Here is a 12,175-nt window from a genome sequence, read left to right as displayed (position 1 = left end):
AGATTTAAACTTTTGTTCATTGTCTATAATTTTGTTTTGGTCCTTATTGCATATTTAATTTTTGTAAGTTTTGACTAAATTTTGATTTCACGATTCAGTCTCAATATTCAGTGAAGAAGTATTTTACACAAGTACCGAAATCAACTTTAGCCTCTCAAAGTCATAGTCAATCTAATCAAAAAGAAAATACTAATCATTCAGAAGTGTCGTTAGATTCTTCTCAAGAATTTGATTTGAGTTCTTTAAAGTTTGATCCTGGTGAAAGAACATCAATATTGAACTATCATCCAAACCACCGTGATGTTATTAGAAGAACATACCTTTTGTATGGTCCTTGTCAACCTCGTTTGGCGGTGCAAGAGTATCCTCAAACATATATTTTTGGATCAATGCGTCGTTTTAATCACGAATGATTTGATGATATATATCATGATTGGTTGGAGTATAGTGTTAGTAAAGATGCAGTCTATTGTTTGTATTGCTATCTTTCTAAAGATCATAACACTAATCAAGGAGGAGGGTAGACATTTTCAACTATAAGATTTAAGAGTTGGAACAAAAAGGGTGATCTTGACAAACATATTGGTCTACCGAATAGCATACATAATCAGTCAAAAAAGAAATGTCAAGATTTACTACAACAACGACGGTCTATTCAATTTGCATTTGAGAGGCAATCTAATCAACTCAAGCATGGATATTATATGCTCTTAAGTGCGTCAGTTGATGTAGTAAGACTTCTCATAAGTCGGGGATTTGCATTTCGAGGTCATGATGAATCTAAATCATCATTTAGTAGGGGTAACTTTCTTGAAATTCTCTCATGGTATGCAAAAAAATGTGATAAAATTCGTGATTATGTTTTGAAACATGCTCCTGTAAATGATCAAATGACTTCTCCAATAATGCAAAAAGATATTGTGAGTGCATGTAAGATAGAGACTGTTAAAGCTATTCTTAAGGAATTAAATGGTGACTACTTTGCTTTACTAGTTGATGAATCTTTTGATGTGTCACGCAAGGAGCAAATGACTATCGTACTTCGTTATATTAATAGAATGAGATTTGTAATGGAGCGACTTATTGACATTGTTCATGTTGAAGATACTAGTGCTTCATCTTTAAAGGAGGCAATTTTTAATTTACTTGTTCAACATTCTTTGAGTCCATCAAGTGTGCGTGGACAATGTTACGATGGGGCAAGTAATATGCAAGGTGAGATCAATGGCCTTAAAATGTTGATTAGACGAGAAAGTAAATCGGCTCATTCAATCCATTGCTTTGCTCATCACTTCAACTAACTCTTGTTGGGGTCTCTAAAAAGTGTGTTGAAGTGGGAAAACTTGTAGTATTGATCTCAAATATTTTTAATGTATTGGGATCTTCTTTTAAGCGTATGGATAATTTACGAGATTCTCAAAAATCAACAAATCAAGTGGCATTAGATATGGGTGAACTTACAACCGGTAGGGACTTGAATCAACAACTTGGTCTTTCAAGAGCTTGTGATACTTGTTGGGGATCTCATTATAAATCCTTTAACAATTTTATTATTATGTTGGCTCTATTCTTGAGGTTCTTGAATCACTTGCTCTTGATGCAAGGAGTATGGATGAAAGAGCCAAGGCAATGAAATATCTTGAAGCTTGTCAAACATTTGAGATTGCGTTTATGTTTTATTTGATGAGAGATGTCTTAGCAATCACAAATGAGCTTAATAAATGCTTAAAAAAAAGAGCAAGATATTGCAAATGTCATGCTACTTGTTGAAGTAGCAAAGAGAAGGTTGCAAGTCTTAAGAGATGATGAATGGGATTCTCTTATTGCCAAGGTATCTACATTTTGCATCAAACATGATGTTTTGATACCTAACTTTGAGGAGCCATATGCTAGCTCTTTAAGATCACGACGAAAACTTGCTAACTATACAATCCTACATCATTATCGTGTTGAAGTGTTTTGCAATATCATTGATTGGCAACTTCAAGAACTTAATGATCGTTTTAATGAGGTGACTACCGATTTGCTCCATGGAATTGCTTGCTTGAATCCAATAAACTCATTTTCAAGTTTTGACATAAGAAAAATAATGAGAATGGCTGAATTATATCCAGATGACTTTGATGAATCCAATATGAGTATTCTTGAGAATGAACTTGCAAGTTACATTGTTGATGTTCGTGATGTTGATGAAAGGTTCTCCGATCTAAATGAGTTTTGTGATCTTTCCAAAAGATTAGTTCAGACAAAGAAACATTCAAATTATCCTCTTGTATTTCGCTTAGTGAAACTTGCTCTACTTTTACCAGTTGCATCTGCCTCCGTTGAAAGAGCTTTTTCGGCAATGAAATTTATCAAGAATGACTTGTGGAGTCAAATGAGTGATGATTTTTTTAGTGGTTGTTTGGTGCCTTATTTAGAAAAAGATGTATTTGATAAGATTTCTAATGATGTTATTATTAAAACATTTCAAGATATGAAACCTCGTAGAATACAATTGTAAAAATGTATGTAGTTGTATTTTCAAATGTAAAACTATGTTTTGATAGGTTTATCTGCATGTTTGATTTCTTAACCTCCCTTCAAGGTTGTGTAGTTTTGTAACGTAATGAAGTCATTTTATGCCAAAAAGATTTTTTGTGAAGAAATAGTATTTTCGCTTTGATTTGTGTTTTTTGTTTATCTTTCTAATGTTAAATTTGTGCTTGCTCTCCATTTGCACTTTCAGGAGCCGAAGAGAATTCTAAAGGAATTGAAGAACTTGTAGAACTTTTTGAATGAGTTGTGCTACTTTATTATCATTTTATAGATATGTACTTTAAATTTGTTTTTTAAGATAAGTTGTAATTGTAAGAAATTATTTGAACTAAGGATTTTTTTTGTCAACCCGTTTGCTAATCAATCCGTTCATATATGACCCGACCCGTTTATTTATGAATAATATTAGCGTGCGTAATTTTTTTTGTTGAACCCCCTTGATAGAATTCCTACCTCCGCCACTGATTTAATGTATGCTTTTTCTTGTTGTTTTGTTGTCTCCTTAAAATTGTATTGATTATTTTTTGTTTGGTATGTATATGATTTCACTTGGACAAAGCTTTCGTCCTTTTAATGTTTTTCTTTTTTTTCTTTTCATTCGGCTCTTCTAAATACTTTTGGTGTGAGTCATGACTATTTTCGGCAAGCTTAATTTGAAGAATATGAAACAAAACTTACTCTAAATAAAAGTAATATCTCAAGCTACAAAAGATATGTCTATTAACATAGATTTGTTGTCCTTCATGTCCCAAGTCATTGTTGAGCGTTTGAGTTATCTAAGTTAGACTCATTTTTAATTTTTTAATGTTCGAGAATATTTCTTTAACATGAGTCTAGAATCCAACATTTTGATCTACTTGTACTTTCATAATGCAATAATTATACATACATATTTCTGAAAAAGTCGTAAAGTTGCATTGATGAAGCATCTAGAAGGGTCTTTAGAACAACAGCTTAATGAAGAATGAATTTCTAAAAGGGTCAACAATATTATTTTGTTGTTGTTTCAAATTTATTTTTCTCCTTCTATAAATTTTGTTAGAGTAACAAATAACGAAAAGTGGTGAACGTTTGACCTCAGACAAGTAAATTGTCTCTAAAAAAATTATTTATGGTGTTGTGTTGTACATTTTTTAATGGTCTTAACTTATTTATAACTAATATTGATTATCGAAAATTTTCACATAATTTTTTTTCACAAGGAGTTATTCTAACCATAAAATTATCAGATTCTATATTTTTCATGTACAAAAAAATTAAAAATAAAAGTGATGTTTAATGGCTACATAAAAACATCACTCAATTTTAACAAGACAATTATATCATCAAATATATATTATGATAAATTATGTAAAAGATAAAATGATTAGATATCAAGATATTTTTAACCATAATATATATTTACAATTCTTGAGATATGTGATAATTTCAAATCATTTAATTTATGTTGAAATGTTCTTAAAACCTACTAAAATTTACTTTTTTTTTCCTTATAAAAGTCGATTATTGGAAAGATTATTCAAAAGCTTAGAAAGACTATTTATGCCCGCGTGCAGAGGTGGAGGCAGCATATAATACCCCTCGGCAAAAAATATTACTATTTATATATGGTTAAAATTATTTTTTAGGTATGTATAATAGATGTCGAACCTCCTTCCACTAGTTCGTGTGTTTATTTCTCAGATTTTGAACCTCCTTATTAAAATTTTTGGCTCCACCACTGCCCGCGTAAAGTGCGAATAAATTACCTAGTAATAATAATAATAATAATAATAATAAATCTTAGTTACTAATTTGACAATTATATCATTGAACTTATATTTTGATTTACTAAACTCATGTATCGTACCCAACTTGAACTACTAAACTTTTATCTTGAGGTATAACATATGTCTTGAGCTTAATTTCTTTTGGCTTTAAAGTTTAAACATGATTTGTGTGGACATAATTAATGCTTTATGCATAATTTATTTTTACCTTAATATATAATTTGTGTCTTTAACTTATCCATTAACACATAACATATGTCATTAAACTTATATTTGGGGGCATAATTTAGCTGAATCTATTCTTTGTAAAGCCACAGTGATTAATCACACTCCCTCGAAAAGGAAAAAAGAAAAATTCCGCATTCCCAACGGCGCTTTTCAGGTAACGATTGGACTTATGATGGTTTTTTTCTGATGCATATGGCTGGGTTGTGTTTTTTTGATTGTTTATCTTCGATCTGAGTTTTTAGTCTAATTTTTTCATCACATAACCCTCTCTATAGAAATTACCAGGACTAAGTTTGAAGGATAATGGCTTCTCAGTTACAGATTCAAGGTGATGAATCCGTACTTTTACGGGTTACTCACTCCAATATGAAGAGCTTTTCTCCAGAAATCCGATTTTCTCTTCAGGTTAGGTTCATCTCCATACAAGCTATTAACTTGATTTACTGCCAGTTGTGCGGGTTCTGTTGTTATTCTGATTCCAATTTCTACTTCCTTATTTCAAACCATATGTCTGATACCAACAGCATTATCTGAAGAAGCATGATATGGTTGCTCTGAAAAATACTTTCCATAAGGATTCTTGGTTAATTGTGCAGAAGTATATGTAACAGAGTGTAAGACACTTTCCTATCATCTAAAATCAAGCCATAAACCTATTATGTTTTCATATTCTACAAGTAACCATGCTCATGAAGTGTAATTACAAGTAACCAGGCTCATCAAGCCATAAACCAGGACGTTTTTTAAAGTCATTCTTAAACCATAAAATAGAAATCTATAATTAGAACTTAAATTACAAATCTGCAAAGACATGTGATTAGCTTTAGAACTGTTCTCGACTTCTCGATGAGTTGTTATTAGTTAGACTCCCCATTGGATCTTTGATCTTATAAAGGTAAAGATTGAGAAACTCATCACAAAGTTGCTACTTAATTCATTTTGTATATACTTGGCTGAGAGAAAAGTCCTTTCAGCAGTTGTAACGTCCACTGACTTGTGCATTACAGTCCAATTTCTATTTGTTTTCAGATGTCAGTGGAAGCTGTGAAAGATAAGCTTTGGAAAAAGTGTGGTACTTCGGTCAATTCGATGTCCTTAGAGCTATATGATGAAACTGGTGCTAAAATCTCAGTCCTAAGTGATAATGCAAGACCACTTGGTTTTTATTCCCCACTGGATGGGTTAGTAAAGCTCTTTTGGTCTGAGGACCTATTACATTATAATTATCGTTTTCTGGATAACCAACTCTTTAAAGTAGATATTAGTATCATATCCTGTCTGCATTTTGTGCAGAAAGAACTTGAACTAATATGGACATGTATTTTTGGATTAATCAGTCTGCCTTTGCAGTTATCGTCTGCATGTCATTGATCTTGATCCAGCGTCAGTGACCTCTGGAGGTTGGCTCGAGGATACATCACTTGTGGAGAAGTATACTATCTCTGAAGAGGCTTATGAGAAACTTGGAGGTAAATGTTGACAAGTTTCACTTGGCTATTTGTTTTACAAATGTCTTTTCTAATTTGATTTCTCCTTGACTCGGATGCAATACCTCTTCAAGTCAATTTACTCCCTGACAAATGGCTGGGGTCTGTTAGTGGACAATATGTTTTGACTCATCACAGAAGTCCCATCAGAGGGAAATTGTGTTTCGACCTAATATTTGAAAAACAATTCTGTGAGAGGCAGAGCCTTTGGAAAACAATGAATCCTCCCCCAAGTTTCTTCAATTTCCTGCCCTTGTGATCCTAAGATGAGGGTAGAACACTCTAATACTCTTTAGATCAGTGGTTTTTCATTTCCCCCAAGTTACTCTCTTTTCCCTTTCATTAAAAAAAGTCAATGTGAACATCTTAATTTTACATGAGAAGTTAGCTATCATGGTTTAACCGGGAAGGAGTGACATATTGCAACCGAGTATATATTATAGCAAGATTTTTTTGTCCAATCAGACATCATTTACTTTGCTATTAGGCTAGGATGCTAAGTGCCATCTAATTAATCACGTTTTAACCTACAGAAGATACTTGTCATTTTTGACTTGTTGACATATGTCTTAAGTATCCAACTGCATGGTTCATGAAGTTAATTTGGTAGTACTTTTTATCCATTGTCAGTTTGTGCACCTTTCAATTAGGGATGGGATGGGTGGATGACACTTGTTAGATATAAAATGAAGAAGAGGAAGACAGCCCTCATTTTACTCTTCTATTTTTGTCTGTACAAGACTTTGATTTTCATTTCCTTACTCTGCATTTTGACTCCTTTTTCCTCCAATCTCATCTTACATTTTATTCTTACTGATGCTCTTTGGAGATGCAACAGAGCAGCCGTGAGATTATATCTTTTTCTTCCATTTGAAAGAGAGAGTACATCAAGTATTAATTTTGCCATTCCATATAGTATGTCTTTAGTCATCAATTTATGCTATTTTCATTGGAGGAAACAAAATGCTGCTATATGCTAGCAAATATTTTTGTTTTCATGAGCAAGTAAAAAAATCTTTTAATGTGGAAATACTCCCATATTTAAAACGTATACCAAAAAGAAGAGAATCAACACAATAATGTGGTTTCTACAAATTACCCCCAAATCCCAATCTTTTAAACAAACATGGATTTCATGGATGCCGAGTGCACCAGCAAGTAACTGATAATAAAAGGTTTTATCTCAAATGTACAGTAGTATTTCTTATACCAGTTAAAAGCTCTGTATTACTCTCTTACACAAGACCCACACGATGGATACCAGGGTAATTTTTGATGTCCATCCTATGTATAGTCTTCCTTCTTCTAGAGGCCCATCCAGGCAGCTATGCAGCAACCTTCACTCGTCGTCATCTGCTAGCAAATATCTTAAATAGTATGATTCAACAAAGTTAAGCTGACTGCTGAAACTTAAACTTAGACATTGTTCACACTTCCCTCTGTATTTATCTAGACTAGTAATGGTTTTCCTGGTGATGTCATGAAGCTATCTGTGATGGATCCTAGCATTGACAAGTTTGTTGCGATTTTCTAGGTACTTTCAGAAAATTCAAGGAAACATTGCTGCTTAAGCAACCGCCTGGTCAAGAATCTAAAGTAAGTTTTTCTACTAATATTCAAGTGTTAATAAAAACATGAAGGTAAAATTCTTAAGACTTCTGCTCAAATTTAACACAACATTTTGGACCTCCCCTCTAATTTACTAGGTCATTGCTTACTGCTAAGGATCTTAAATAGCTATGCTGTTTGAGAAAATTTAACTCTCTCTCCAAATTAACCCTACAATCCTATTATATTTTCCCGATAATACGTGGTGGAGAGTAATGCCACTAAGTTGCTAGATCATGCTGTACATATATTCCTGATGCAACAATATAAAATACCATGTTTTATCTAATAAAAAGAAGAAGTCTCCCTCCCAATCCATCCTCAGAGCTACCACTTTACTTGACAAGATCTAGCCTCGAAACCCTTCCACCACTTCGCCCTTTCTCTCCCAGATATCCTGGACTGCTACCCACCTCTTCTGGAAAAAAGAGGAAGGATGCAATCCCCTCTTTCTCCGTTTCATTCTTCATTGACACTGAAATATAGCTAGTTCCTCGCCTTGCTGCTTCTTTTGAGGAGAGATATCTGGCACTGGATATCTCCCATCACTTAACTTTTTACTTTTCAATTTTATGCCACGATTGCTATATTTGGCAACTCTATTCATGTCCCCACTTGGCTTTGTCAAACAGATATCTGACAACAACAACAGTGAAGATCTTTGCGCAAATATCAAGGTTAGTTGATCTCCATCTTTATTGAAGTTCCCTTTCCAACTTCTTAATATGTCTATTGCTTAATCATATTAAAGTAGTAAATACATCCTTGACCGTAATTCAGTCTTCTCACATGAACCTTTTAATTATACAGTAATTTAGGATTACTTCTTATGTACATTTATGTATACACTACCTCTTGCTGTAACAGAGAGTTTGTGTGCTGATTGCGGTAGAAGAGTGATAAACAAAATAAAATACTTGACTTAACTATATAAGCCAAATTAATTTCCTGTATCCATACGACCTTTAAAACAATTTCGGACAATGTATTTTCCTACGACGAAAAGCTCCTCCAACCTAAATTAGAAAAGATAAACAAGCTTGAATGGATCATTTGATAGTTTTTGTAAGTAAGTTAAAGATACATAATCTCTAGTAAGCTTCTCCTTTCATTTCTCAGTTGTCATTGCTGATACTTGATAGTAGGTTGTCAATATATTTATTTGTGTGACTACCTGTCACACATGTTACAAACTATTTGTAAAAGAAAAGTATACTAATTTGGTTTCAATGTTCCAAATGAGTGATACCAGCTAACTATGGCGGACCTGTGGTTCTGTTATGGTTTATATAAGGCGACAACCAACTATCTTTTGAACCTACCCTTCAAAGTCTTAGGTCTCCATAAGCTTGAATAGGTGCTTTAATTGTTAAATTTGTTAAAATTTCTCCTTTTCCTTTCTGTTTTTCTCTTCCCTTTTTCTTTTTGTAGTGATGGTGCAGGAGTTGTGTTCTTCTCAGTACTTCTTTCTTTATTTTTCTTTCTTCAAGTTTACTTTTCCTGGCCCAGAATAATAATAATTTAGTGTTATTGTTAACTTGTTTGAATGCCATTTTTGTTTTCTTCGTGAAAGCAGATAGGGGACAGATGTGAAGTTGAACCTGGAGAGAGAAGAGGCACGGTCAAATTTGTTGGTCAGGCAGAAACACTTGCACCTGGGTTTTGGGTTGGAGTTCAGTTTGATGAACCAGTAGGAAAACATGATGGCATGTACGTCAGTAACACAAACTTCTCATTTAAAATCTTAGTTTGAAGTAGCAATACATATATTTTAATAGCGGTTACCAGCAGGAGAGAGTTTTTTCTTTGAGGAAGCATGTGCTATGCAGGTTTTTTGAATGACTTAGTTGCCTCCCAGTGAAAGATCATATGGACTCCACTAAGGAGAGACCTTGTATTGGCTCATTTGACCCAATCCTTTATTTATAAAATTTTGTCATGTCTAGATGTCCCACTTTGATCTGTAGAATATGAGTGAGCTAGCTCTTCACCCTTGGTGCTTTTTATAGTCAGAAATTAATTTTATTGCCCAAGTTTTAAATTTCTTGGTGTCTTAACATTTCCTTGATCCATGGTTCTTGTTTAATCTTTGGTGCTCTATTCATTTAGTAATTATAATTACTACTTGTGTATCCAATGTATATTGATGATGACCTACAGATTCAGTCCTTGCATCCACAAGCTTAATGTATCTTTAGTTGCATTAATTATTTTGAAGGAAATTTTAGATAATAAACTAGATACCTTGTTCCTTCTGTTATGGCCAAACTCAATCTGGTGTTTGCTATCCTGTTCTCCAACTGCACCATATAGGTTTCTTTTTCTCCAGGTCTAACTAAATAGTTAATCAATTGACTGTACACATTTGATGTTCCAAAATTGGTGAAATGTGACTGTCTCCTCTTCTTGTGGTGGTGGTGGTGGTGGTGGGATGGGGTGGGGAGCAGGTACTGGTGCACTAGCTATTGTTATATGCATTCACCAAATTAATTAGAAAAAGGAGAAGAAAACAGTGTTGTATTTGAACTATTGGGATGCTAGAGAATCTAGAGGAATGGAATAGCTCAATAGTTCCAACAGGGTTATAAGTTAGAGTTACTGCCAAAGCATGGATGGTGCATAATCTATGTGAGATCGTGATATCAGATCTTGCTTCCACAAGGGGTCAGGATAAGTTTCATTTTATGAGAAGAAAATAATGTATCAAACGGAAAATTGGAATTTTGAAATATAGGACATGATTGATAGGTAACAAGGCATATGGAACTCACGTAATCCTGAGTAACAAATTATCCCCGCTCTGCTGCACTATACAGTACAATACTTGGCCAGAGGCCTCTGAAGGTCCCTTGCTGCAGAATCCTTTTTCCTAGAAATTCTTGCCTTGTGCATTGGAGCACAAACAATTCTTTTTTTGACTCTGATTTCTTACTCCATACTTGCAATTTTACTTCTGAAGAAATGTTATATTTGAAAGACTGTCTCACGGTGTCTATAGTAATTGCTGCAGCTAAACCAACTTATTCTCATATTTTCTCAGGGTTAAAGGGAAACGTTACTTTGACTGCCCTCCCCTTCATGGTGCAATGGTCCGACCAGACAAAGTAAAGGTTTGTACAAGTGGTATCTTTGCCATAATTCCAATGCCCTAATAAACTTGTCAGTACCTGTTTCATGCTTTGCGTTGAAATGTGACGGTTCTACCTTTCCTAAGATGAATATATTCACACTTATTACCTTCAAAAATATAGTTAGTAGCTCTGCATATACAAGTTATGGAATCTTGATTTAGGAGCACCCATGAATCATGATATGAGAATTTGGAGATGTGAAAGAGTGGTGACAAACATTCAACTTCAGTGTGCTTTGAAAGATGTATAAAACGAGGAAGCTAGACTAGTCTGTTCAGGCAGGCACAGGCTACTAAAGCCAAAAACGGGATGTAGCTCCTCTAAATATTAATAGATTAGGCATTAAACATTAACTAGGGTTTTGTGATTATGGGAGTTGCAGAACAGAGTGAGTATTTGACTTCAATTAATCTGGCTAAACCAAGGCTAAATTTTTTGAAATTTCATTTTCATAAACTAGTCAAGAAATTAGAAATGCTTAATGGAAAACGACTGCATCCCTCCCTCGACCAACTTCCCCTAAAAATGTTTTGGAATGAAAAGGTGAAATTATTTATAGTAGTGTTGTAAATTACATTAAATCTGACCTTTTAACGTAGACTCTTTATCTTTTGTATTGCAGATTGGAGACTATCCAGAAAAAGATCCCTTTGAGGATGAGGAAATTTAAGTATATAGGATTGCCGTCTGCTGTTCGTTGGGTTTGATCTTTTAATAGATAGATAGGAGATGCATGTTTCAAATATGTAACTGAGCTCAAAAGATGGTCAAGCCTGTATTTGAAAGTCACAGAAATGACTTTGAAGATTTCTAGTCGACGAAGAAACCTGAGTGAATTGAACATTTTCCCAGCAGTTGCCGACAAGTTGTTGTCTTAGGTGTATTTTGATTGTGTTTTAATGGTTGATTATCAGGTGCGAACCATTGTAAGCAAGTTTCCAGCGATATATTTATTTCAGCGATAGAAACTGGTGATGGGGTATCTTGTTTAAACTTCCCACGGACTTTTGAGGTCTGCAACTTTGATGCTGCGGTCCTGAAGCCAGATGAAACTCAAACGAACATTTAACCTCTCCAATCCCATGGTGTCTTGCAGAAAACCTCCTACTGTAATATAGCATAACCTATCATATTATGCAACTCGAAATTAACAAAGATCAATCAACCAATTCAAGATATTGAGGATGCAAGATTGGGGATAGGTAAGACTTGAATCGAAGAATATGTGACAATGGCTTTCCAAGTGTGCATTTTACTACTATAGTGTTTATCAAATGTACACCTACAAGTTTTGCTAAGGTAATAAACGAAACCAGAGGCTCACATAACTGTGGTGCGTTCCATGCGATGCAAAGTTTGCTTGGGAACGGTTGCAAGGAAGTGGCTCCCTAGAGGAATAAAAGGATGGTTTGCG

The 12,175-nt window shown here is 34.1% G+C and overlaps 2 protein-coding genes across 3 annotated transcripts in view; both read left to right on the top strand.

Annotated features, from left to right (window-relative positions):
* The window catches only part of LOC125813833 (tubulin-folding cofactor B), a 228,890-nt gene extending 217,329 nt beyond the window's left edge, over positions 1-11,561 (top strand). Inside the window, exons 2-10 of one of the 2 annotated variants that reach the window (XM_049493302.1) lie at positions 4,677-4,689; positions 4,821-4,940; positions 5,565-5,716; positions 5,886-6,004; positions 7,557-7,618; positions 8,263-8,307; positions 9,207-9,340; positions 10,671-10,740; positions 11,384-11,561. In XM_049493302.1, the coding sequence (XP_049349259.1) occupies positions 4,839-4,940; positions 5,565-5,716; positions 5,886-6,004; positions 7,557-7,618; positions 8,263-8,307; positions 9,207-9,340; positions 10,671-10,740; positions 11,384-11,431 (732 nt within the window). In that variant the 5' untranslated portion in view covers positions 4,677-4,689; positions 4,821-4,838 and the 3' untranslated portion in view covers positions 11,432-11,561. Of the gene's footprint in view, positions 1-4,676; positions 4,690-4,820; positions 4,941-5,542; positions 5,717-5,885; positions 6,005-7,556; positions 7,619-8,262; positions 8,308-9,206; positions 9,341-10,670; positions 10,741-11,383 lie in introns of those variants that run through there. The other variant, XM_049493303.1, reaches the window with a different exon arrangement.
* On the top strand, positions 891-2,767 carry LOC125814030 (uncharacterized). The gene is made up of 3 exons (XM_049493500.1): positions 891-1,215; positions 1,737-2,407; positions 2,729-2,767. Exons 1-3 carry the CDS (start codon positions 891-893, stop codon positions 2,765-2,767), a joined length of 1,035 nt encoding a protein of 344 aa, XP_049349457.1.
* Positions 11,562-12,175: the final 614 nt, after the last annotated feature.

The sequence above is a fragment of the Solanum verrucosum genome, unplaced genomic scaffold (assembly GCF_900185275.1).
Source record: "Solanum verrucosum unplaced genomic scaffold, falcon-dt-bn FXZP01000205.1, whole genome shotgun sequence".
In the NCBI taxonomy this organism is placed as follows: Eukaryota; Viridiplantae; Streptophyta; class Magnoliopsida; order Solanales; family Solanaceae; genus Solanum; species Solanum verrucosum.
The sequence above is the reverse complement of the archived record's forward strand: the minus strand, read 5'-3'. Positions and strand labels throughout refer to the sequence as shown.